Source organism: Dunckerocampus dactyliophorus, chromosome 2 (assembly GCF_027744805.1).
Source record: "Dunckerocampus dactyliophorus isolate RoL2022-P2 chromosome 2, RoL_Ddac_1.1, whole genome shotgun sequence".
Classification (NCBI taxonomy): domain Eukaryota; kingdom Metazoa; phylum Chordata; class Actinopteri; order Syngnathiformes; family Syngnathidae; genus Dunckerocampus; species Dunckerocampus dactyliophorus.
The window spans coordinates 15,581,398-15,607,154 of NC_072820.1; the positions used below are offsets into that span (position 1 = coordinate 15,581,398).

General features: G+C 41.5%; 2 protein-coding genes across 2 annotated transcripts; both read right to left on the reverse strand.

Moving 5' to 3' along the window:
- Nucleotides 1–3,441: 3,441 nt before the first annotated feature.
- On the reverse strand, nt 3,442–14,531 carry ubxn7 (UBX domain protein 7). The gene is made up of 11 exons (XM_054769430.1): nt 14,426–14,531; nt 13,520–13,673; nt 12,260–12,324; nt 12,123–12,188; nt 9,765–9,877; nt 8,385–8,531; nt 8,136–8,226; nt 7,812–7,942; nt 7,091–7,562; nt 6,903–6,982; nt 3,442–4,605 (listed from the first exon to the last, which is right to left on the reverse strand). Exons 1-11 carry the CDS (start codon nt 14,529–14,531, stop codon nt 4,444–4,446), a joined length of 1,587 nt encoding a protein of 528 aa, XP_054625405.1. The 3' UTR covers nt 3,442–4,443.
- A 1,593-nt stretch (nt 14,532–16,124) lies between these two features.
- On the reverse strand, nt 16,125–24,315 carry ppp1r7 (protein phosphatase 1, regulatory (inhibitor) subunit 7). The gene is made up of 10 exons (XM_054767136.1): nt 24,226–24,315; nt 23,632–23,727; nt 23,117–23,172; nt 22,138–22,203; nt 20,302–20,432; nt 19,214–19,376; nt 19,031–19,147; nt 18,833–18,937; nt 18,638–18,724; nt 16,125–16,918 (listed from the first exon to the last, which is right to left on the reverse strand). Exons 1-10 carry the CDS (start codon nt 24,278–24,280, stop codon nt 16,742–16,744), a joined length of 1,053 nt encoding a protein of 350 aa, XP_054623111.1. The 5' UTR covers nt 24,281–24,315; the 3' UTR covers nt 16,125–16,741.
- Between the last annotated feature and the right edge of the window lie 1,442 nt (nt 24,316–25,757).

The window sequence follows — 25,757 nt, forward strand, 5'->3', positions numbered from 1 at the left end:
GGCACGGCAGGAGCAAAGGAGCCCCGCAAGGCAGTTCCCCTCCCCAATCACGCCCGACCGTAGGCCACCCCCCAAGGTCCTATATATACTATGTGAGGTGGTGCAGTGGCACAGGAAGGACGGGGGCCCCACACCCCAACGCCGCCCAAACCGAGCAGGGGGGGGACCAAGGACACATGACCGACCGGCTGCCCACCACAGCCCAGGCTCGGGCGAGCCACAGGCCGCAGGACACACCACAGGCCCTACCCGGCCCGCCAGGATGCCCAGTCCGGCCCACCCAACCCCCCAGAGGCGATACCCCCAGCGCCCCCCAACACCGGAGCCCCACCGGAGCCCCACCGGAGGTAGCGTCCACAGCGCCACCCCCAAACACCACGGACTAGCCACACGCCCCAAGGCAGATCCGACCGTCACCAGGACAGCGGGAACCGCGCCCACGCGCCACCCGCATACCACCACGGCCGGCAAGGGAGCAACACCACGACGACCACAAGAGCACCGGACCCCACATAGAGCGGAGCACGCAGGCCAGAGGCGCCAGGGAGGGACAGAGAAGCAAGCACCGCACGACTGGGCCCACGAGAGGAGCGGCCCCCGGCCCGGCGCCCAAGCAGATGCCCCCGCCCGCCCCGCCCCCCGCCACGGCGCAGACCGGCCACCGCCCCACCCCCCCGCCCATCCACCAACACGCCAAGGGAGAAACCCTGGAGGGAGGGAGACAACCGCCGGCCCGGAAGCAGGGACCAGCCAGACACCAGCAGGCAGCAGGGACCCCCCGCCAGCCCCACCCCCAAGCCCCCGGCTAAAGCCACCCCCCGACTGCCCCACCCCGGAGCAAGCATCCCCCCGCCGATCCCGGGAAGCACCACGCAGATGGACACCATGCCGCCCGCTCCCACGCGCACCCGCCCACCCAGGGGAGATAGCTCCGCGGGGGCAGCTGGGCCCAGGCACCCGCGCCCCCACCAGGGGGAGAGGCCGGTCCCCACACCCCGCACCGGACGACCCCACGCGGTAGCCGAGCAGAAGGGCCCAGGGCAGACCCCGCCCCACCCCCAGAGGCAAAGGAGGCGAGGGAGAACCAGCGCCACCAGCCGCACACGGACCCCCCCAGCAGCAGTAGGCGCCCGGCAGGCCAGGCTGATTTTTCTAATACACAGCAGACATTATTCCTATCTTTATTTCATTCCAGAGATTTTATTTTTGCACCACTGAAGGTTACCAAAGAGATATTATTTTAGGCATAATAAAACATGTTGAGTAACCTCTGAGAAACTACCCGAATGCGTCAGTTTCGTACAGAGGTGGCATAGTTTAAATGTATTGGAATGACGAGGCATCTTTGAGTAAACTTGGAGTATCTGTTGAGTTGCCGGGCCAAGTGTCCTGGTTTTCAGAAAGCAAAATATTGTCACCCTGCTTAAAAGGTCCCCTATTGCACAAAAGTGACATTTTAATGATGCTGTAACAGTAATATGCCACCCTGGAGCCTGTTGATGAGCACCAAACTATCATCTCCCTCACTTGTTTGCTCCACTCTTCATAGAAGAGGCGCTCATACTTTTTGAAGTCCCGGGTTTTCGTGACATCATGAAGAAACCACCTTCTTCCTAATGGACATACCACCTCTGACCCGCCCCTAGTTAGCCGTGAATACGCCCACCACTTCATTTTGTAAAAAAAACAAAAAATAAAAAACAGGCTTTGCTACACATCTTAAAATACAGCTCTGCCAACAACACTTTCAATACACTATCGTGAGACTTATTTAAAATTGTCGAAAAATACTGTGGGACTTTTATTAAGATAAAGAAGTAACATTCAGGGAAACTACGGATTGCATCATTAAGGGATTAGAGTTTAACCATATTATGTATTTCAATGGTCAGTTTAGAGGTTGTTTAATGACGGCGCTGGCTGGTGGTCTTTTAGTTAGCACATTTGGCCTCCAGCACCCTTTGTTCCACTTCACACACAAACCTTATGATCTGTCATATCTGCACAGCAAGGGGGAGTGAGCCTTCTATTTGTACAGATGCAAGTGCTCTTAAGCAGTTAGGAATGAATAATAAACGTGTACAGGAAATTATTGATCGAAGTCATGAGAAAACTATGTGCACAAATGCATCATTTGCTTCTGTGAAGTGTAGTTTGATTGCTTGGCACAACAAAAAAAACAGAATTTAGAAGAAGAATTAAGCAAAATTGTGCATCTTTGTATCAAAAAAGTCCCAAAATTGTTATTATAAGGTAGTTGTTGCTTTTAGGTGTACCCTGCCTCTCACCCAAAATCAGCTGGGGTAGGCTCCAGCACACTCCCACATCCCCACCGCATAGAAAATGGATGGATGGATGGATGTTGCTTTTAGGAGACACTGCTGCCCCCAAGTATCCATGTGAGGAATTGTATAAAACTGAGATACAGTGAGGGCTTCAACATTGCATTTCATGGGCAAATTTTGGGTTAAAAAATAATTTAGAAAGTGGCAAAAGACTTTGTTGATCAAACGTTTAACACCATAGCTAAAAAAACCTAAACCAAAATCTCACTAGAACATAAATAAAAATTTCAAAAAAGGATGGACATGCATTATTGAAAATGGATGAATGGATGGACTCAGAAGTGAGTAGCTTCCCTTGCTGTCCATCCCCAAATGTTCTCAATTGGATTTAGATCAGAGGAGCAGGCAGGATGGTCCAAAAGAGTGACATTATTCCTCTGCAAGAAGTTTTGTCAGGCAGGCATTGTGAACGGCAGCATTGTCCTGTTGAAAAACCCAGTGATTACCACACAGACAAGGGCCGTCAGTCATGAGGGATGCCCCCTGCAGCATCTCCACATAGCCAGTTGCCGTTTGACACCCCTGCACAACATGAAGCTCAATTGCTTCATTGAAGGAAAAAGCACCCCAGATCATGATGGCGCCCCCTCTACTGTGCCATGTGGAAACATCTCAGGCGGGATCTCCTTGTCATGTCAGTAATGTTGGAAGCCATCAGGACCGTCATGGTTACATTTTTTTCCTTATTAGAGAATAAAACATTCATCCACCTTTCAATGTCCCAAGTTTAGTGCTCGCACAAATTCTAAACACGCAATTTTGTGGCGTTGAAGGAGACGAGGCCTTTGAAGACACTAAAACCCTTCTCCCTTGCAGATGACGTCTGATGGTTGGACTGCACGCGGCACCAGTAACAACCTTCATTCGGGCCAAGGATCGTCCCGTGTCTCGACAGACAACCAATCGGATCCTCTGGCTCAGGGACAGTGACACTTTTTTAGGTCTACCACTTGACTTTTTTGTTAAGAATGATTGTCTCACTGTATCGTAACCTCAGCAGCAATGGCGTGCTGTGAGAGGCCATGCTTATGCAACTCAACAATAATTCGACCACATTCACAGAGAGAATTTTTTTTTTGCTTTTGCCATCAAGAGGTAGTGTGAATACCTGACAGAAAATAACATTGAATGCACATTTTTGCCAAGATTTTGGCCTTTAAAGGCTATGGTCTTAAAGTTTTGGTCAGCAGCCGAACAGCCGATTTCAGTTTAATGGTCATTTATAATAAATTGCTTACTCAAAAAAAAAAAAATTGTGCTCACTCTTATTTCTTCTTTTGCATTTTGAAGCGCTACTTAGAACCTCCTTAAGATCCAACAGTGCAAAATGTAAATTCTATGCAATTTTTCAACTGGTCTTAAAATTTTGAATATATAACCCTAAAGAAAACAAAACACCACACAAACGCTAACTTGGTGGTTATATTTTATCATCGGCATATTTTCTTGGCAGCATATAAAAAATAAAAGACAAAGAAAAAAAACAATGTCTAACAGCATAACATGAGTGTCTCTTGAAGCCATCTCTGTACAGCAAAGGTCCAACTGATGAGCGATGCACCAGCCTTCAATCGTTCTGTATCAAAAGTTGGGTTTCCAAAAACAATCCATTGGTCTGTCATGGACCAATAGAAACTCGAGTAAAAAGGTGATCTTAGAATTTTCACACATATCTGACATGTAGAACTATTGTGTTCCTGATGTTTCAAAAATGTGAGAGAGCAAAGTTGGGTCCAAAATGAATGACATAATAAGAGAGAGCGACTAGAAAATAACTCTTGACATTTAGCGTCCTCTCTGTAAGGTAAAAGTTTCTGCTGCCTCGTGAATTAGGGTTTTATTGGAATATGAGCTATTGTATGGTCATTCTATCCTGATGGGCCTCAAATCCAGAAGAGGATATACACTGAAATTTAAGAGTGCAGGCATCCATTAGAGTGTACTGGCCAAAGTGATGTCAGTGGAGTTGTCAAAACTCAAGCAATGTGGGATGATGGGAAGAAAGGAGTCCAATCACAGCCTCCACTAACCTAGTCCAGTCCCTCTTAATATTAGCCAAAAGTGTCCCGGATCATTGGTGAAAGCGTGTCCATCAGGGCTAGTTCCTCTCCTGCACAAATACAGTCTCCTGTGGACATAGTCCTGCCTCCTGCAGCGTGATGTCATAGTCCAGGTGGGTGAGCTTCCTCCGGGGGAAGTTGGTTACAAGTTCAAAGCGTTCGTTGGGGTAACCCTTGGACTGGACATGTCTTACCAGCGCCTTGAAGGGATGGAGTAGCGAGTGTGAGATGTTTCTTTTGACAAATATCAAATATCTCACAGTGAGTACACCCCTCACATTTCACCCATTTCATCACAGTATATCTCCAGGAATAATACTATAGAAATGTAACATGGATATACTTTAGGCAAGTCAGCATACAGCTTTTTTAGTAGTGTAGCTCGAAAGCGACAATCAACAGCCATTATTGTCTTAATAGCAGGCATCATAAATGAATAGCAAGACAATTTTGAGGTTGCGTCATGGTTTGGGGCTGCATGAATGCTGTCAGCACTGGGGAGCTGAGGTTCATGGGCGGGGAGGGTGGTTGGCGGGTTTGTGTACTACGCATTCTGAAGTAGTACATTCTGAAGCATGATCACTGGATTCCCTGAAGTGGGAGTAAGGCAGTGCTATATAACAATGGTGCTCACTAGGGATGTTACGACCCACATTTTTGGCTTCCGATGTGATTTTTTTTTATAGTCTTGCCGATCCGATACAGTTCCTTTTTTTATTTTAATAATAAGCTTTTGTTACAAACATGTTCCACTATTTGTAGAATTGAATATGGTTATGAAAATAGCTCTTCAAAGCATTAAAAATAATGCAACCAAAGTATTGCTGAATTGGTTGTTGGTCTACAGTATACAGTATGTGCTCTGCGATTGGCTGGCGACCAGTCCAGGGTGTACCCCGCCTGTCGCCCGAAGTCAGCTGGGATAGGCTCCAGCCTGCCCCCGCAACCCTAAAGAGGAGAAGCGGTATAGAAAATGGATGGATGGATTACACAGCATGACCAACAATTGTTTGGCTTTTGTAACAAACCTGTGTGAGTCAGGTCCATAATCCAATATAAGAGCCAATAAAAGTCTATCCAATAAAAGCTAACATTGGCAAAATATTTTTAGGGTAGAACTAATCATTTGACATGGTGATAGATCAATCTGTGTTGTGATTTAGAATATATGACTTTATTTTTTTTTTAACAAACTCTCTTCAACGCAATAGTAATTTATTGACGGTCCCTAGTATAAACAACCAGCAGTTAGAGCAGGGGTAGGGAACCTATGGCTCGGGAGCCAGATGTGGCTCTTTAGATGACTGCATCTGGCTCTCAGACATTTCTTAACACCATAAAATGTGTTTTATTTTAATTTGTTTTCCTGACATTTTAAAGTAAAATTAAATCAGTGTTAAAAATAACATTTAAAATATGCATTCTAATGCATTTTAATCTATTTGATTTTGTAGCGCAATGCCAGCTGTCCTTCCCATTTTCCAGTGTCAGACACCAAAACTTGATTATTGGGGTCGTCCCTCCTTTAATCAAATAGTCAGCTAGCTAAATGTGCAGAGACAACCCTTTTGACGAAAAAGGGAAAGAAAGATACGGAGTAGGGCGCAAAACCATGCAGCAGCAGAAGTTGCATTAATGGTAAAAAGTAATGTTTTTATTATTGGTTAGCTTCAATATAACATTTTTATTAAAAAGAATAAATTCAGAGACTTATATTCTAAAATTGTTGGTCTTCCTTAAATATACACACATTTGGTTGTATTCGGTGTTGAAAAATGATATGGCTCTCACGGAAATACATTTTTAAATATGCGGCTTTCATGGCTCTCTTTGCCGAAAAGGTTCCCGACCCCTGAGTTAGAGCGACACTTGCCGTGCGAGTTCCCTGCACTATGACACAGCAGTCCGGGCACAGTGAGGGCGAACTGCCGCTGTAGCTACGGAGCCGAATATCCAACGTGAAACTAAATTCACCACGGTACACAGTGGACATGTCTGCAAGGTGATGTTTCGTTTTCTTCTTCTTTCGGGTGGTGGCCTCAAAGCCTCATCCAGCTTTGAGGCGCATTACCGCACCTACCGTGTTGAGTGTGGCCCAGAGTTATCAACGTTATACGGCAACCAGATCGGCCCGATCTTGTGGCGGAAGCTGATATTATCCGATCTTCAAAATAACGCGGATCGGCAGCTGATCCCGATCCTGTACATCGGGACATCCCTAGTGCTCACAGTAATATTGACATGTTAGGCATGTTCACTGTTAGGTGTAATAATTTGTGTTGTCAGCTCTTTAGACAATAATGGCTGTGTGTTGATTCATTTTCAGTGGCTAGTAAATCTATACTGCTATACACTGATTACTCTAAATTATACACAAGTTTCACTTCTATGGTATTGCCCCTTGAGAAGACATAATAAAAATGGTTCCTAAATGTGAGGGGTGTACTCACTTTTGCTTCCAGGATAGTTAAGAGTGAAGGAATATGGTTGTCCTTACCATAAGTTTTGCTTGAGAAGACAAGGATATTTGCTCTCTTTGTCCATCTGGGTATCGGAGCATCAATCTGGCCTTGGGACCTGTGTTTCAAAAGCACACAAACACGGTGGTACATGCTGTCATAACACTTTTCCATTGATTATTATGCCCTTCACTAATAATTCTTATTATATTCCACATTGCTGTACCATTGTCATCTGGACTATCTGCGTCACAGGTCTTCGACGGCTCAACTGCACACGAGTTCCGCCCAGAACATGCATCCGGGTGGGGCTGACGGGGCCCACCAAGCGAGGGCTCCAAATGGTTCTTTTTGCTCTCCTCTTTCTTGTGACTGTGATTGTTTTCTTTAAATGGTGATTTTCTGTGGCAAGAAGACGTACTATCGGGATGAAGACGATGCAGGGCTGCCGAAGCGGCAGAGGAGGGCTGTTTGCTGGTGGAACTTTTCTCTTTTTGAGGTTCTGGCAATTCACTGTCCGAGCCGTCGACCGAGATGGGCCCCTCACTGTCGGAAAAGGGCTCGGCGTCCGAGTCATCGTCTGACCTGGGGGAATCGGGAACCTCGGGGTCATGTGAGGACTCATAGTGAGTTTCCTGCAGAGAGGCTCGGATAGCGGCCTCCAGCTGGCTATCTTCGCTGGCATCGATCAGGCTCTCCTAGAACAGAAAACAAGACTGCAGCTGTTAAAAAGAAATCACAGAAGAACAACAGCTAGGGTGGGGGTGGGGTGAAGTGGGGGACAAACTGTGTGATACTGACCAAACTAAACACAGATTCTCAATGAGTACAGTCTTGCAAATGAATAAGATCCCTTGAAAAAATATGTAATCTCTGAGATGGTATCTATCTTTGACAGTATTGATACATAAGACTATTGGAAGTGACACAGGAGATGAGAGACCCACAGAGCGAGCCCGTTTGGCGGGTGGTGCACGGCAGGATGGACCATCCAGCTGCCCGTGCTCTGCCAAGAAGCCAGTGGCCTGCTCCAAGAAGGATGCCACATCCAGCTGATTCCACTCCACCATTTTTTGACCTGCGGTGGTTGAACACGTAGACAACAAAGCCTTGTTAAAAACTGACCGTGGTTGGAATTACACATACTGACCATCTAACAGTCAATTAAAGCTGAGCATTATTATATTACATTAATATTTTAATATGAATATTTATAAGTCTTGTAATAGATTGTGCAGGTACATCATGAAGTGGCTCACAAGCACACTCACCTGTGCGTGGATCTAAAATGGAAATATATGGAAACTTGTTGAGTTTATAGAACTGAATGTATCGCTGTCCCTCTTCACTGTCATGGTATACCTGGAACAAATATTGGGACAAAGTGTGTTACATTATATTGAAACAGTTTTGTTTCTACTTGATAGATAGTCACATCTCTGGTATTACAACGAAGCAACTAACTAATTCTAATCAACTAATTATCATCTTACATGACTGTCCAAGTTAAGGCTGCCTACCTGCCAAAATATAAAGTGTTCTCTAATGATGGTCTTGACTGCGTCATTGCTCCAAACGTCTCTGTTCAGGCACTGGCAAGCGAAGTCTTGTACATTCTGAATGTTGATCATCAGCCATTTGTTCTCCAGTTGACCACAATCTTTTGCCTATAAGACACCATAACAACAAATCACAGAGACAGATTATGTACCTTATTTCGGGCACAAATAAATTACACTTATGGAAAACTGATTGAAGCATTGGTATCAAAAGGAACTGTATGCAACTCGCTCTAAATATTTTTTTTCCCCACCAGGGCCGGCTAGCATATGTTATCGATACAGATAACTGTCTATATTTTTCACAATTACAAATTAAACTGCATAAAATTTTGTGTAAATTTTCCTTTAGCACGAATAGCATAACTGGCGTTAGTGGCTGTCACTCACGGCTGCTGGTACTCTCGTACATGCCCGCAGTATAAACACACACACAAAAGCAGTCATGTTGTTGTTATGATAGTTTATACATTCAATGATTGCTAACATTAATAGCTAAACTTCGACAAATTGCTATCATTAGCTGACAACAAACATAACTAGTGCATGTGCTTGTGTTACTCATAGCAGGAAGAGGTGGGATATCATGCAAGCAGTAGGCCTATGTTCAAATGTTGGCACCCTCTAGGCAGCTTGAGGAGCCTGCTGCAAACAGTCCCTTTTACAGCTGTGACTGTAGACAACCTAATGAAGTAGTTTTTACTTATCCCACAAGATGGCAGTAGCTGTGCTTTAAAATGTTGCTTGAGCTACTCAGCTGTTGGTGAGAAACACATGATACACTTGCCACATTGCTGTTTACAATTAACTCATCAATGCCATTACCACTGGCTGAGCAGTTTGCTCTTTACCGCTATTACAATATTGGTCCTATTGCTGCTGTGTGCATATGATTGTTAACATTATCATGTGCTTAAATGGAGCTATGCTTTCCTTTCCACTTTCTCATTCCCTCCAAATCATTATTAAAGGGATAGTTCGCATTTTTTGACATAAAGTTGTATCCCCATCAGCAGTGTAGTCCATAAACAGCGACTCACCACCCACAATTTGTGAACTTATGCTACCTGTAGGAAAAAAAAAGGCCAAAGCGAAAGTGAATCACAGTTAATCGCCTGATGCTTGTCGTGCTGACATTTCACATTATGTCATTCATGAAGACGGCAACGTTTTGTGTGACTTCTGAGGTGTGTTTTTCCCTTAAATTTGAGAATGTTGATCTATGTAGCTCATTATATCATTTTAAAGCAGACAGTTTTCTTCAGTAAAGGCCTGGCAAAAATCAAGGCATGTTGTGCAGGTGTGCCTGTGTGAGTATGTGTGTGGTTAACATCTCCTCACTGTCTCAAAGCTGCCTTTGTGCATCAGCTCAATAGGGGGACGAAAAAGGTCTGCCAGGGTGCTCAGTTTCTTGTCCACTGTTCCACCGTTACGCAGCTCCTGTTCCTGGCGGACTGGAAAGGGGCAAAGAGAGAGGGGGGAAACACATCTAGTGACACAGAGGTTGAAATATCCATAACCAGCAGATAGCGGGCTTTCTTTACAGTGGAACCTTGGTTAGCGTCATTAATCCATTCCAGAAGGTCTGACTCTAACCGAAACAGACGCTATTTTTGCAGTTGACTTCTGGCTCTTGTTTCTATTTAGTGGCAAGGTAATGGGATGCTAACAGGGACGTTTTGTCATTACAAATACATTAAGAACACAGTTGGACTCAAGCGGTGTATTAACAACACGACAAGGCGAGCATGATATTGTGAGCTAAGCGGAATATGTGCAAACCGAGGCAAAATTACGGTGAATGGTGTAGATAGTATTGTTAATCTAAATGCCCTTACGTGCTAAACAGATTTGCTCTGCTAGAGAAAGGTGTAAGATACTCTTCCCCTGTTATACAGAATTTTTTTTACTTTATTTGATGTTTTATAGTTATGCAAATTTGGAGCGGCCGGACCGGAGCGGGAGGGGATAGAAAAGAAGAAAAAAGAAAACAGAGGGGAGAGTGCGGGGACAAGAGGGGGACAATACAGAGAGAGACAACAACAACAGCAACAACAATTGCGCCGACATTAACAAAACAACAGAAACAAACAGGACTACATCAGCAAATGTCTGTGACAGCCATAAAGACCAAAATGGAGAGGATAAAATAATAACAACCACAGTGATAATACTGAATTGAAAAGTCATACATATTAGTTCTAAAAATAGTAGCGGTGTAAGGGTTCACATGGACATATTGAACCGTTTTGGTTCAGCATGTTCGGTACGGTCCACTTGCGTACTGTTTCGGTTATATTTTTATGCTATTTTTCTCATTAAATTTATTACTAGAGTGATCTAAGCGCTTCACGCGGAACTCAAGTCGTGGGTGAGTTTCCGCACGGACGCCTCTGAGTGTTGGGACACTACTGACTGTGGCGGAGCAACGCTAGTAGCTTGCAGACGTGACAAATGATATCATGGCAAATACAAGCGAGAAGCCTGAGCTGGAAGACCCTCCAATCTCACTACGGTCTCCTGTTTGGCTTCCCCTGTTAAAATTACGGATGGACAAAGGCAAGTGGGTAAATCCAAAGTTGTGTGTCGACATTGTTCCACGGATATCGGGTATGCTGCAGGAAACATGTCTAACATGTTAGCGCACTGAAAGTGTCATCATCCAGCAGTGAATGTTACATCTACAAGAAAGAAATCAAGCTTAGTGCAAACACCGGGAACTTCAGCATACAGTAGCCAAAGCAGTAACACGTGGTATTGAAGTTTTTATAGCCACGACATTACGTCCATGTTCAGTTGTTGATAGTGCTGGCTTTAAGTAAAGGTACCTTTGTTTCATAAGATTTACATTTTTTGGCAGTACAATGCTATAGCTATTCATGTAAGAACTTAAGCGATTTTGGTTATTATCAAGAAACCCATGGAAGCTGTGAGATATCAGCTCTTAAATTCTTATGAGCTATATTTGTTATCATCGTTATATTTGTCCAAACAAATGTACCTTTAGTTGTACCAAGCATTATCATGGATCAATAAACTCAAGAAACAAGGATGGTCTAATCATTTTTTCCATGACTGTATACGATTAAAGTTCTTGAGCCTCGCTACGAAATACCATCACATCCTCACTTTAGCCAGAAAGTTATACCAGCACTTTATGAAAAAGCTAAAAGTGATGTTGTCAATGCGCTATCACATGTGTCCGCTATGTCACTTACGACAGATGGTTGGACTTCACTGGCAAAAGAGAGCTATTAACTATAACTATTACATTTTGCCACACACAATGTTTAAACAATTGTTTAAATACAACAGTTTATTTTATTATTATTTTTCTATTTGAAAAAAACTCTAATATAATTTATTTGAAATATCAACCAAATGGGTTGCTTTTAATTATTTTTCTAAAAGTTCTGTTTGCATTTTTTTTTAATAAATAAGAGCATTTCAAGTATTTTTTTTTCTGCCAACAACATGTTAACACCCAAGGATAGTGAGTGAGCCAATAGTGAGTCAGTGAGTTATGTAGGGAAGTACATATGTACAGTACTGTGAGTGTGTATATGTACGTACGCGTGTACATATATGGTGTAAATTTTTTACGTTAACTTAAAAAAATGCTAAACAGGGTGGACGTTAACAGAAGACTGTACTAAGAGTACCGTCTGCCTCATTTACAAATGGAAACAACAAACTCACTCGTTTCTGTTTGGAAGTCTCTGAAGCCGTCAAATATAGAACGGGCCGGTCTCCTCCGCTTTGGCACTGCGTGTGTATAACAGACACAGCATGATTGAAATCAGTGGTTGTATGTGGAGTGATAAAAGATGCAATACCTCCAAAGAGTGGCTCTGGTTCCACAAGTATGTCTTGCTTCTGGGGAATGGGTGCTCGTACTTCGCTGTGATGTCACACAAGATAGATGGCATTAATCACTCGCGGGGTACAACCTAGACTGGTTGTCGGTCAATTACAGGATACTTATAGACAAGCACATTGACACCATTGGACAATTTAGAGCAGGGGTGCCCATTACGTCGATCTCGAGCTACCGGTAGATCGCCAAGGTAGTTTGGGTCAATCGCATAAACGTCACTTTGTAGATGTCATATGACATCAGTCAGATGACATTAAGCTCTCCTCCTGATTCGCTGTTTCTCCCTCACGGCGTTTCAAGCTACACCCGGCGTTGCAACTTTCATCTTTACTATTCTGATTAAAGATAAACTAACTCAGCAGTAAAATGCTTATATTTATAACAAAAGTTATCTGTTCACTGGTAGCAGCTAGTTAAAAAAAAAAGTGAATTGTTTGATGGCTTCGCTTTGCGTCATGAACTCCACTACAGAAATCAGCGTTTTCTACACTCCGCTTCTTAAACTATTATTTTATGATGAAATGGAAAATGTGCCCATTGTTGAAAGCTTTTTAATATGTTGCCTTGACTTCTAACTCAACGTAATACATAGACTGTGTCTCCTAATGAACGTTACATAGCTATTTTGACTGGGATATTAGCAGTACTCAGGTTATGTACACAACTATTGAGGAATTATGTGGAATTATCTTGATTTCCATATTGAATATAATTATATCAACTACAGTGATTACCTGTGAACTTTGAAACTATGAATGTGAAATAGTAATCATTAATATTTACAATAGTATTTCAAAGTTTACCGGTTACATTTGTATATGTTTTATAGAAAGAGGGTCATCATTTTGACTTTGCATGCTGAAAAAGTGCGTGCAACCGATACACATGTATAACGTACATGAATACTCATATATTTTTACAAATATGGTAAAGATATATATTTTCTATATTTATAGTTGGAGGTAGATCTTTGGGACTTGGTCATTTTAAAAGTAGTTTGCAGGCTGAAAAAGTGTGAGCACCCCTGATTTAGAGTCTCCAATTAACCTGACATGCATGTTTTTGGAATGTGGAAGGAGGTACGTGGACAAAACACAGGCACAGTGAGAGCATCCAAGCTCCACACAAAGATGTTCCAACAGAGATGCAAACCCGGATCGCCTGATGGGCCCACGAAAAACAACTTTTCTCTAAAACTATTTTGACAATGAGCACTTACTCTGAAGGAGGGACTCTGCTGCTTGATGCTGCTGATCCAGAACTGGTGCTGGGCTCCTCTGCCACCACTCCTCCATCCAAAAACATGGTCACTGCCATCTCCAGGTTGTTGTTGCATGCTTCTAACATATGCTTTCCAACGCTCTCTGTAGCCCCTAGTGGAGAGAGTATTGAGACATTTCCTTAAGGTGCCAGGCATTTAAACAGTAGAAGAGGAATGGAAAATATTGTCAAAAGTGCTTACGGTGCGGTTGCAAATTGATTTAATATTTCTATCATGGTAGTAGAGTTTAAAAGAACAGAAACGTTATTTCCGTTCCTACTGCGCATGTCCGTTTGACTCTTTGCAGAGTCGAGCGGTAGCTTACCGAATGTCTTCCCACTCTACGTGAAATAACTTTACACTTTTATTTCATCGTGTGCAGATGTGCAAACAAAACTATGGCAATGTTGACGTATAGTCGGCTATAGAATACACGTCAAGGCGCGTGAGTTTTAACCCCCGTAACCACACCGGAGATGACAGAAGCGCAACATGATGAGGAAGAAAGCAAATGTTGGCCAAGCCGACCTCCATTGCACATTTTACACACAACAGGCTGATGTCTGAAGTGGCAAAAACCAGCCCTCTGCTTACGATAGATAACTTGTAGTGATATACACAAATCGCAATGAATGCGAAGTTGTGTTAAGTTTCACACTGGTTCATTTACTTGTCTTTTCAGTTGTATTAAACCAGTTAACACAGGATGTGTTTTTTCCTTCTGCAAAGCACTGACAGCGGACGGGACACAAGCGATATTTAACTGCGTGGTGATTTACCGGTTTGCCCGACAAGGTGGCTGTCCCCGCATAGTCGGCTGATATTATCTTTCAAATTAACGTACACATTAAATGTTATTTTTACCTGTTATTGCTGTGAATTGTTGTATTAACCCGTTCACCCCCGGAGCTGAGGTGTCTCCGAGCGCCGCCATCTTACCGCCACAAACAACAACATAAAAGCCGCGCATGCGCAACACCGCCTTTTTCTCGGCCTGACGCGACGCAAGTACTACGTCACTTTACGACTGTGATGCATTGTGGGCGTTGCAGTTTATTAAGCTGAATTCAGTCTCAACGTCCGCGTCGAGTTGTCATACTGTCGTTTTTAATTTATATGCAACATTTAAATTAATATAAAGATGTTAAATAATGTTTTAATAATTTCAACACAGAAATGTGACATTAATTATTCAAATTAAAACTCATCATGTTTGATCTAATATATCCTGAATTAATTTATTATTTAATGGAGACCAGTCATGATATCTGAATTTATTTATTTGATGTTATTTAATAAGTTATTACTTCTCATATGTTGTGGGTCATATACTATACTAGGGTCACAGGTAGGCTCCAGTGAGGACAAGCTGTATATGGATGGATGGAGTTTCAGTATTTATTTATTCATTATGAAATGTTTGCTTTTTAATTCTGTATTCTTTTCATTACTGAATAAGCTACTGTATCTATTATTGCACATTCTGAATTCTTTTCTATTCCTATAGGGAATATACTGTACACCGCTCAAAAAAAAAAGGGAACACTAAAATACCACATCCTAGATCCGAAGGAATGAAATATTCTTATCAAATACTTTGTTCTTTACATAGTTGAATGTGCTGACAACAAAATCACACAAAAATTATCAACAGAAATCCAATTTATTATTATTATTGGGGGTGTCTTGCTGTCCACCTGTGGTCTATTCCATTTGCACAACAGCATGTGAAATCGTCAATCTGTGTTGCTTCCTAAAAGTGGACAGTTCGATTTCACGGAATTGTGATTCACATCGTGATTAAGGGTTCCCTTTACTTTTTGAGCAGTTTATATATAATGTGTAAACATGTTAAACACAGGCAATGAACTAACTAGTACAGCAATTGATAAAACATATGACGTATGATTAAATAAGTTGTACTTCTAGTCTTTTTTGCCATTCTCTTGTCATTTCACATTAAAAGTTACTCTACCAGTATGTCCTATAAATTACAAGGGAAACTTTAGTACTGTATATTTATTGTTGTGTGCATAATACATTCCATTGCAAACCAAGTCCAAAACCCTGTGATTTATGTACTGCAGTTTATCTGAACCACCTCATGCCACATAACTTGCGCTGTCTTGCAAAAAAAACGTTAAGGTGTCAAAATGTCCAAAATGACTGAAAGTATACAAATACTCAGTGACACATCTAATCCCACTTGTCATTGTAGATATACTTTCATTAAAACCATATAACATTCCGTACATACAAATTAATGCATCAAAAATGTATGGTATTTGAAATGTAAATGAACTGGATGATGAACATATTTTTTCTACATGAGCTCTTGTATTTCCCACTTGACAACACCTATTAAAAATAGTCCTCACTTTTTATGATGAGGGCGTCAATAAATAATACACGTGTCACTGCAGCATGTATAAACTTACAAGTCTGGTCCAAGAACCTGAGGTAAAAACTACATCAGTAAAAGCGGTTCCGTCTTTGTGAAGCTTTCATTCACGCCAAAAAAAATCTCCAATGCAGTCATACAAGGCGAAGATGAGTACCAAAGCAGTGATCAATATTGTATTACAAAAAGCATTATTTACCATCTTCAGCAGTGATTTTACATTGTTGTAAGCATTATTTTACTACAAGGAGGTCACTCTTGTGAAAGAGGAGGAAGAGACGAGACTGCTGGACATTCATCAGGTTTTTTTGTAAATGTCTTTAAAAAAACAGGCGAATAAAAGCTGCATCTTAAGTTTTGTGTTTAATACCTAGTTCAGGAGTGTTTTTGAAGTGTACAACAGTATTCTGAGAGCATGATGTTGGAAATGATCCCCTGTTGAATCTTCTTTAATTTCAGTGCATCTTAAAAAACAGGATTAATATGCCGTTTGTGACCCTCCTGAAGCGTACAAGTGCAGAAAACAAACGTGATAGTTACGTGTTATTTCACAGTTCATATCCAGCATCGTGAATAAAGCTTCACACAATAGATCAAGTGGTGAACGAGTGCATACATGTATAGTAAGTGAGTTGTGGGTGACTTTAAATGTTAAGACTGTATATTTGTAAATGCCGCATTTGTAATTCAGTGATGCCAATGTGCCCATCTTGAAGTCTTTTTTTGTGGGTGGCGAGAGAACATTGTGAAGTAGTCGCGTGGATTGTATATACTGCACTTCAAAAGCGAATGAAAGTAGCATCGATCTGGCGGACACTGGGGAGTGCCAGCATGATCTTTCGCCGGTACTGCGGGTCCTTCTGTAACGGGTTTCTTTCCAGGTAGACCGTCTCCAGAGATTTGGCGTTCTTCAGCTCGTCCAGGTCGGACCAGTTGTCAATCTGGTTGTCGTTCATCTGTAGGGTGAGAGTTCAGTCAAGACATTTAGACTTTGTGTCAGACCCTTTCAGACAGGGGTGTCTAAACTTTTTCCACTGGGGGTGCGCATGCAGAAAAATTGAAGGGTATGAGGGGCCACTTTGATGTTCTTCACATTTTAAATCATTGAACTTACGTACTAATATCAATCCAATGTGGGTCAAAATAGACTCAGTTATTAAAGTATTTCTAAAGAAAAAACGGCCTACATCTTTTTGGTATAGCTAACAAAAGCATCCTCTTTAAATTATTTGTTTCCTCTAATAATTATTTATTATATTATATTATATTATATTTTTTACCTACCTTTTGAGTGTTAACTTGCTGTGTGATGACCGTTCTTTGTAAGATGACAGCGTGAGTCAGACTGTTATATTGAGTAATGACCTCCTGCGATTTCCAATGGGTTTACAAACTTGTTGTAAGCTTTCTTATAGCTCATGATTGGCTCCTGTTAAACAGTGGCCAGGTCCTCACAGACTCGTGCGCACCACAATATACCATTTTATGATGTGGACACGTTCGGCTTATAGCCCGGTGCGGCTTATATATGGACAAATTTGTTTTTCTCCCCAAATTTAGTGGGTACAGCTTAAACACCGGTGTGTCTTATACACAGTACCGGAAATTCCAGTAATTAGAATAGTGGAATGTGGCTCTCTTCAGGACAGGACCTACATCACCCACAAAAGAGTTGGTCGAGACATGAGTTTAGCAGTTTTTGGCGAGTCAAACCTTGGCATCATGCCACATCCTATGACAATATACTACACTGCTCAAAAAAATAAAGGGAACACTAAAAGAACACATCCTAGATCTGACTGAATGAAAATTTCTTATTAAATACTTTGTTCTTTACATATTTGAAAGCGCTGACAACAAAATCATTAAAAAATTATGGAAATCAAATGCATTATTATTATTGGGGGTGTCTTGCTGTCCACCTGTTGTCTATTCCATTTGCAATCTGTGTTGCTTCCTTAGTGGACAGATTGATTTCACAAAAGTGTGACTGACATTGTGATTGATTAAGTGTTCCCTTTATTTTTTTGAGCACGTTATATTGACCCAAATATAAGCCGACCATTCTTTTGTTTTTGGAAGAATACACAAAATACACAAAAAAGGGAAAATGTTTTGACATTTTTAATCCTCTTTTCTGTATCAACAAAAAATATTTCTTAGCTGCCCAACTGTTGTTTGATGGCTGCTTCATTGATCACCATTATTTTAAAATTAGCATCATAACTCCTCTGTTGTTTGCTAACTTGCTCAACTGTTGAGACACCTTTTCTGCTGCATCTCTGTAGGTCGCTGGTGTGTGCATGACTGACAGGAAGAAAAGCTCTGGCTCGCTTGGGAAGAAATCGTTTCGCGGCACCCGTTTCTTTTGCTTCTCCTGACCCCGAAAATAAGACGACTCCTCTTTTTCAGATGGTTTGCTATGGTAAAAATAGATTTTATATTGTGGGTTAAATTTAGCGACGTCATGTCAATATTTTTATTTGTTGAACTTCTTAAAACCAAGATGGCCGACTTCCTGTTTGCTTTACATCACTGGTTCAAGAGCCATGTCTTTTTTTAAAGACTTTTCTGGGGGCGCTACTGGGCCGCCCTAATGGAATTGGATGAGATTTGAGCATTTTCAGTGGAGTTTCAGTTTTCACTAAATTTGATGCAAAACGAAACTGTCATACCCAGAACTCCTGCAACTCTGTTAGATGGCTGACGTTTTCAATCTTTTTCACTCTGTTGGCTGCAATGTCCAGGGTTGTCAGCTTTTTCTGAGCGGGGTAGAGGGGAGTGTGTGGTTTAATACATAAAACACTTTGTTGTTGCTGTTGTTCAGCATTCATCACTGCCAGCATAGTGCACCATGTTGTACAACTCACATTGTTTTCCAAGCCCTCGATGACCTCAATGCCATTATGGCTCAGGTAGAGCTCTCGCAGGCTGACGAGGTTGTGCAAACCCTCCATTTTAGTAATCCGATTACTCTGAAAATGGAAAGAAAGCAAAGAAGTTAGCAAAGTCTGAATAGATATATATAGATATAGATATGAGTCAGCACTGTTGAACTGTGCGAGTACCTGAATGCTTAACACCGTCAGGTTGTGTAAACTGTCCATATTCTGCAGCTTGGTGATCTTATTGGTACCAAGGAATAAGCTTTGCAAAGACGGAAGTGCATCCAGGTTCTCTATTACCTTTGAACAGGACAAATCCATCATTATAGTGTCTCAAATATGTGTACATGTGTAACAAGAACATACTCGAATACGATTGGAGCCCAGCTCTAGCATCTCCAGACAAGGGAAGTGCTCCAAGTTGGCAATGCTGCTGATTTTGTTGTGAAGCAAAAAAAGTTTCTTCAGCTGAGTCAGCTGCTCCACACCTTCCACCCTCCTTAAAATGTTGAAGGACACGTCGAGCTGCCTGCAGTCGAGTCAAATAAGATGCGCTCAATGGGTTAAAGTACATTCAAGCAGCATCATAACAAAACACAACTAAACAACCTAATACAGTACAAGGGAAACTCCAAAGTGAAACGCTCCAAAAGTTGTATGATTTTATTCCACCAAGATTTTCTGGAAAAATATAAAATATGAGAATATAGGAATGGAATCCCGAAGTTTTGATTTGTTTTGCTTTTTCTTTGGTGTTTTTCAGGGCTTTTTTAAATGCCATCATAGAAAGGCACCAGTGACTGCTAAGAGGAAACGTGTTGATGATGTGATAACCATAGAACCAGAACAGAAACTCACTACAAGATAGGAAAGGATGTAGCCCTTCAGTATAATATGAAAAAGGCTCATAAATATCACAAAGCTTAACCAACTCCAGAAAGACACTCCGCTCCAAAAGTTCTCAAACCCACAGGTGTTCCCAAACTTTTGGAGAGGAGTGGACACTAGGTGACTGCATAGAGGTGGTCCTCGGGTTACTTACATGTTCCGTTTCTAGACTATTATCTGAATCATGTTTTGGTGTAAATCGGATTCTATACCTAAAATACAGCTAAATTGACTTCTAAGTCACTCACACTGTACACAGAAAACATTAAAGGACATAAAACACAGTAAAAAAAACAAAATGCAATAATGAAATGAAACAGTAATATAAAGTAATAACATGTGATTTTAAAAAGTAATAATAAATAAAAGCCAAAGTCAAGCAACCTTTTCATCTCAATAATAAGACCAGCGGGTTTAAAATTTATGGGAGTGCATACGTAACCACAAAACAATGAAACTCAGAACAGCATAAATTGAGGACCACCTGTACATCAGCGTCAAGGGAGTTGTATTCGACTTTGTAGGCTCCTCTGTACAGCTATAAAGGATAATTTCTTCACACTTACTCCAACTCTGTGAGTTTGTTGAGGTTCTCCAACTTGCGGATTTGATTGTCGTACAAATCGAGCTCCCGCAGCGCGCTCAAACTGTCGAGGTTTTCTATCTTTTTAATGAGATTCTGTCGTAAGGAGAGGGTCTGTGTGGAGAGAGAAGGGATTGACATGATCAGAGAAAGCAGTCTGAAAAATGGGGTATTTAAAAAAAAAAAAAAAAAAAAAAAAGTTTTGGTCAAGGTCATGGTTTGTTCCTGACATGCTAAACAAAGTTACTTTCCCAGGGCATTGAATCAGTCGTAATGGGACTGCTCAGGCTGTCTTAGAACAGTGATTCTTAACCATGGGACCCAGTGCCCCTAGAGCAGTTGTCACCAACCCGTCGAACATGAGCTACTGGTCAATCTTTGGGACTTTGCCGGTCGATTGCGATAAGGTTTAAAAACATGAGATAATGTCACACATTTCTGTGTGCAAAAGTTGCAGTTCCTTCTCTAACAGCTAAATCCATCACCTTTAACTTGAAAGCGGCATTATATCAATTTCTTCGTGTGTCTATAATGAAAGATTGTGACTACCGGGTTGCCGCTGCCCATGTGCACAATGCGTCAACATTCTGGTACAGTAGGTGGCAGTATGTATTGATGTAAGTATTGATGTATAGTATAATGGCGCCTGTGGTGCTACAAACATTGCGTAAGGTATACGTAGGGTCACTTGGGCAATTGCTGGATATTACACACTATACGCTATTTCTGCTGGAGTTATCACGCTGGACTTCATAAGAACCAGGGATACCATGGTCCGCCTTTGAGTCATCATAGTGCGTCCCGGCGGATGCATGTATGTGTCAACTACACGATCGCTGCACAAATTCCAATACGTCCCCTCTTTTATAAGTTACTTTCCCCTTTTGTTTTCATTCACTGTGAACTGCAGCGTGTACATACATACCAGGTCCACTCAACGAGAGCGACAGGGTTAGAAAACGCCGAGAAAGGTGGCTTCTCTGCATTTTTTCGGTTGTTTCCTGAACTTTTTTTGCCATCATGATGGAATATCTTCATAATAGCGTTTTCTAATATACATATTTAAACAATTAGTAGTAGTTCTGAAGTATACGAGATGTCCCGAGATTAGAACATGATCACTATGAGCCGCACCGCTGTATAAACCGTAGGGTTCAATGTTTGAGAAAAAATTAGCAGCTTGTACACCGGAAATGACTGTATATATTTTATTAGCCCACAATTGGATTTATCACCTCTTTTTCATCAGTTTCTCATTTTTGTTGCACTAAATTAGAGTAGTATTTATTTTTGTGTTCATCAACCTGACTTGAACCTTGTTCTTAGAAGCTTTATCAGTTCCATGCCTGTCTGGCATGTTGTTGTATGCACGTGGTAGTTTATGTTCAAGTGATAGATATATTTGTGATGAGCACATGGTTTTTTGTCATTTGACAAGGCTTGGGCTTGTTAAACTGTAAGTAGGTTAGACATAGTTATTGAATCCAAATCAAATCAAGAGTAAAATGACCAATTCAGCGGTAATATTTGAATAGGCTGCGGACCCCTCTGTACAGGAAGTTGGGCCCCGAGGTGAAAAAGGCTAAGAACCCCTGTCTAAACAGATGTTTCATGTCTCATCGTAGCAGGCTTCATCTGTCTTTGAGCATGCACTGATGAAGCCAGCTCAGATGAGAAGCAAAACATCTTCTAAGTCAACCTTAACAGTCCAGTTGCGACCAATTCAATGCTGTTACAATATAATGACATGAAAGAATGAGAATATTCACAGACATATTAACAAAGTTACATCAAGGAGCATAATGGACCAAATACTTACTTTAGCTTTCTGCAGCACTTCCAGTCCTTCAATTTTTCCAATACGACAATGAACAAGATCAACATCCTGTTAAAAAACAACAACAGACACTACTAGTAGTTCCAGTTTTACACAAATTCGAGGTAAGCTGATTTATAGAATACTGTATTTCCTCAAATAGTGGCCACTCAAATGGACACCATGCCGTTGTGCACTTGTATAAGTAAGTACCGCCTTTTCCTTCCCTTTAGGAATAAAAACAACATTGCATGTGTGTTACATTTGATGTTCACTGCATTGATTTCACTGCAACTATAAAGCTGGTGTCGTTTAAAAACAAAACTGCTGCTCTGTGAGGCGTGGACAAAACAAAGACGAACAGAATTAGTGATATTTACAATTAGCTTTCAATGGTTATTTTTGGAGGCCGCATGGCGGAGTGGGTGGCATGTTGGCCACACAGTCAGGAGATTGGGAAGACCTGGGTCCGAATCTCTGCTGTGTGAAGTTTGCATGTTCTCCCCGTTTTCTTCGGTTTCCTTAACCTAAGGTTAATTGGCGACTCTAAATTGTCCATAGGTATGAATGTGAGTGTGAATGTTTGTCTATATGTGCGACTGGCTCTCGCCCGAAGTCAGCTGGAAAAGGCTCCAGCACACCCCCGCAACGCTCATGAGGATAAGCGGCGTAGAAAATGAATTGGATGGGTTATTTGTGGAAAACATTATAATCCATCCATCCATCCATCTTCTATGCCGCTTATCCTCACTAGGGTCGCGGGTACGCTGGAGCCTATCCCAGCTGACTTTGGCCGAGAGGCGGCACTGGACTGGTCGCCAGTCGAAAACATGATAACATATATTCTAAAAACAAACAAAAAAAGTTCCCCTCTATTAGAGAGGCTTGACTATCGCCAATTGGTCACAATATGAGGAAACTTGCTTGTTACTGAATTATTTGCGCAACATATTCAGTCATTCCAACAAAAGCCTCCGCTCACCTCCTCTTCGGGGTCCAAAGTGATGGTGTCCATGTCGACAGGAGACTCTTCTTTATCTAACAGAAATGAAAGCACACAAGTAAATATCACCATTGAGACATAACGTATGCTTTCTTATCGGCAAAGACTTGACAGAGACAGAACAGGAACATCTTGGGGTGACTATTATCATTGGAAACAAACAAATCCTGCCATTGCATCAAAAACATGTACAGTTGTGAATGATGAGTTGTTGTTTTTTAATATTTCCCCATGCGAGTGTGGGGGTTTTCTTCCTGGTACTCAAGCTTCCTTCCACATCCCAAAAACAAGCACATTAGGTTATCTGGAAAAGTCGAAATTGTCCACAGGTTTAAATGTGTGTGTGAGTCTGTCTACATGTGCCGTGTGATTGACTAGCAGTCCATGGTTACCCGCCTTTCACCCCAAAAGCCAAATGGGATAGGCTCCTGCTTCCTCGAGACCCGAGTGAGGACATGCAGTACAGAAAGACGACGGTTGGATGAAAGATTTACCTGTGGCAGCAGGCTGAGTTGGATCCATGTCGCCATTGATGCTCTTCCTCCTGGTCTCATCATCACCTGACTCTTCAGACTCTCCCCTTCGATCCACTACAAGTCAAAATACAAAATGGACGTTTTGTCGCACTGTTGACTTGCGAATACTTGTACACTCCGTACTGTTAGGAGACGTCACAGGACCAGCAGCAGCCCTCTTAAATGGACATCATTTTCTACACCCACGGTGTGATCCAACCATGATTGCAGCAAGCTAACAGTCTGTTTTGAAGCTGTCACTTATGTTGTGACATTCTCATATAATTTAAGAACATTAGCCGAAACATTACCAAATACTATACGACTTGTCATGCCAGGATCAGACGTCGATTACCGGTGTAAGCAAGTGGCTTGATGTGGGGGTTAAGTGACTAAAAAGCCTTGTTGTTAGCCTGCGAGCTAGCAAACGTGGTATGTACTTCTGTTTAGACACAAGTGGAACGACACTTATAATAGACTAGTACGACTAAAGAGTCGCTGATCACTACCAATGACATTTAACTTGGTTAATAGTGGCAACGGGGAGACAGACCTTTTTACATGTGTACTCACCTTCCATTTCTTGAGGTTCTACAACAGATAGGGAAGCCATGTTTCCTGTAAACATCTTGGCAACGGCTCAGCCAATCAGAGAAGGGGACGTGCAACGATATACCACAAGATGGCGCCAGAGTTTAGTCGTAGTCTGGTGTCAAAACAGAATCCCCAAGAACAGGAACGCTCCTCGTTTTTTAAGACCTCTGTAAAAAAGACGGTCAAATATCCTCTATTCCAGGTGTCGAGAACCTTTTAGGCTAAGATAACCATGAAAGTCACATATTTTAAAATATACCTAATTGAAAACCATATTATACTTTTTAACACTAAATAAATAAACAAAACAAACCAGCGAACGGGACACAACGATATAGCACAAGATGGCGCCAGAGTTTAGTCGCAGTCTGGCGTTAAAACAGAACCGCCAAGGACAGGCGCGCTCCTCAGTTTTTAAGACCTCTATAAAAAAAAAGACGGTCAGATATCCTCTATACCAGGTGTCGAGAACCTTTTTGGCCAAGAGAACCATGAAAGCCACATATTTTTAAATATACTTAATTGACAGACATATATTTTTAACACTAAATAAACTAAATGTGTGCATTTTTAAAGCAAGACAAATAATTTTAGAATATAAAAAGTCTCTGAATTTATTATTTTTAATAACGTTGTTATACTGAAGCTGGCCAATAATAAACAAAATACTTCTTACCATTAATGTGACTTCTGGTGCTGCATCGTTTTGCACAGTACTCCTCATCTTTCTTTCTTTTCGCCATCTTATTCGTCAAAAGGGTTTGCTCAGCTGAATTAGCTAGCTGACTATTTGATTTGACTTCTTGACCTCTCAATGACCGGCTAGACTACCGCATTATCCAATAATAATAAAGTTTTGGTGACCGACCCGGAAAATATCAGAAGGACAGCTGGCATTGGCTCTGGCCACTTGTATTGCGGTAGAAAATGGATGGATGGATTAAAATGCATGAGAATGCTTTGTATTTTGTAGTTATGTTATTATTTTTAGCACTGATTTCTGTAATGTTTTTCTTTAAAAGGTCAGCAAAAACAAATACATCCCTTTTGTCATGTTAAGAAATGTCTGAGAGCCTGACGCAGTCATCAAAAGAGCCACATCTGGCTCATGAGCCGTAGGTTCCCTACCCTTGCTCTGCTGTTTTTCAAGGACATACTGGGAAAAAGAATGGAATCTACTGCAAAAAGTTTTAAACCAAACTACTGAACTGGTGAATGTTTTTGTTATCTGAATGAATCCAACTGGAATACATGCATGCACGTATGACAATTGTTTTAAATAATTTACACAAAGTTAGCCAGTTACTATGGCAACAGACAGTATGCACCTCACTTGATGGCTAGTCACCTAAAACATTAGCAAGGCAAAGCAGGGATGCTTCACTAATTTCACTTTACCGTTGTTTGCAGTGTTGCAGCACTGCATCTATAAGCCAGATGTTAAAGAAGTGAAACAAAAGTAAATTAATTCAACTTTATCAGTAAGATGGGTAAAGGCAACTTTATAAACC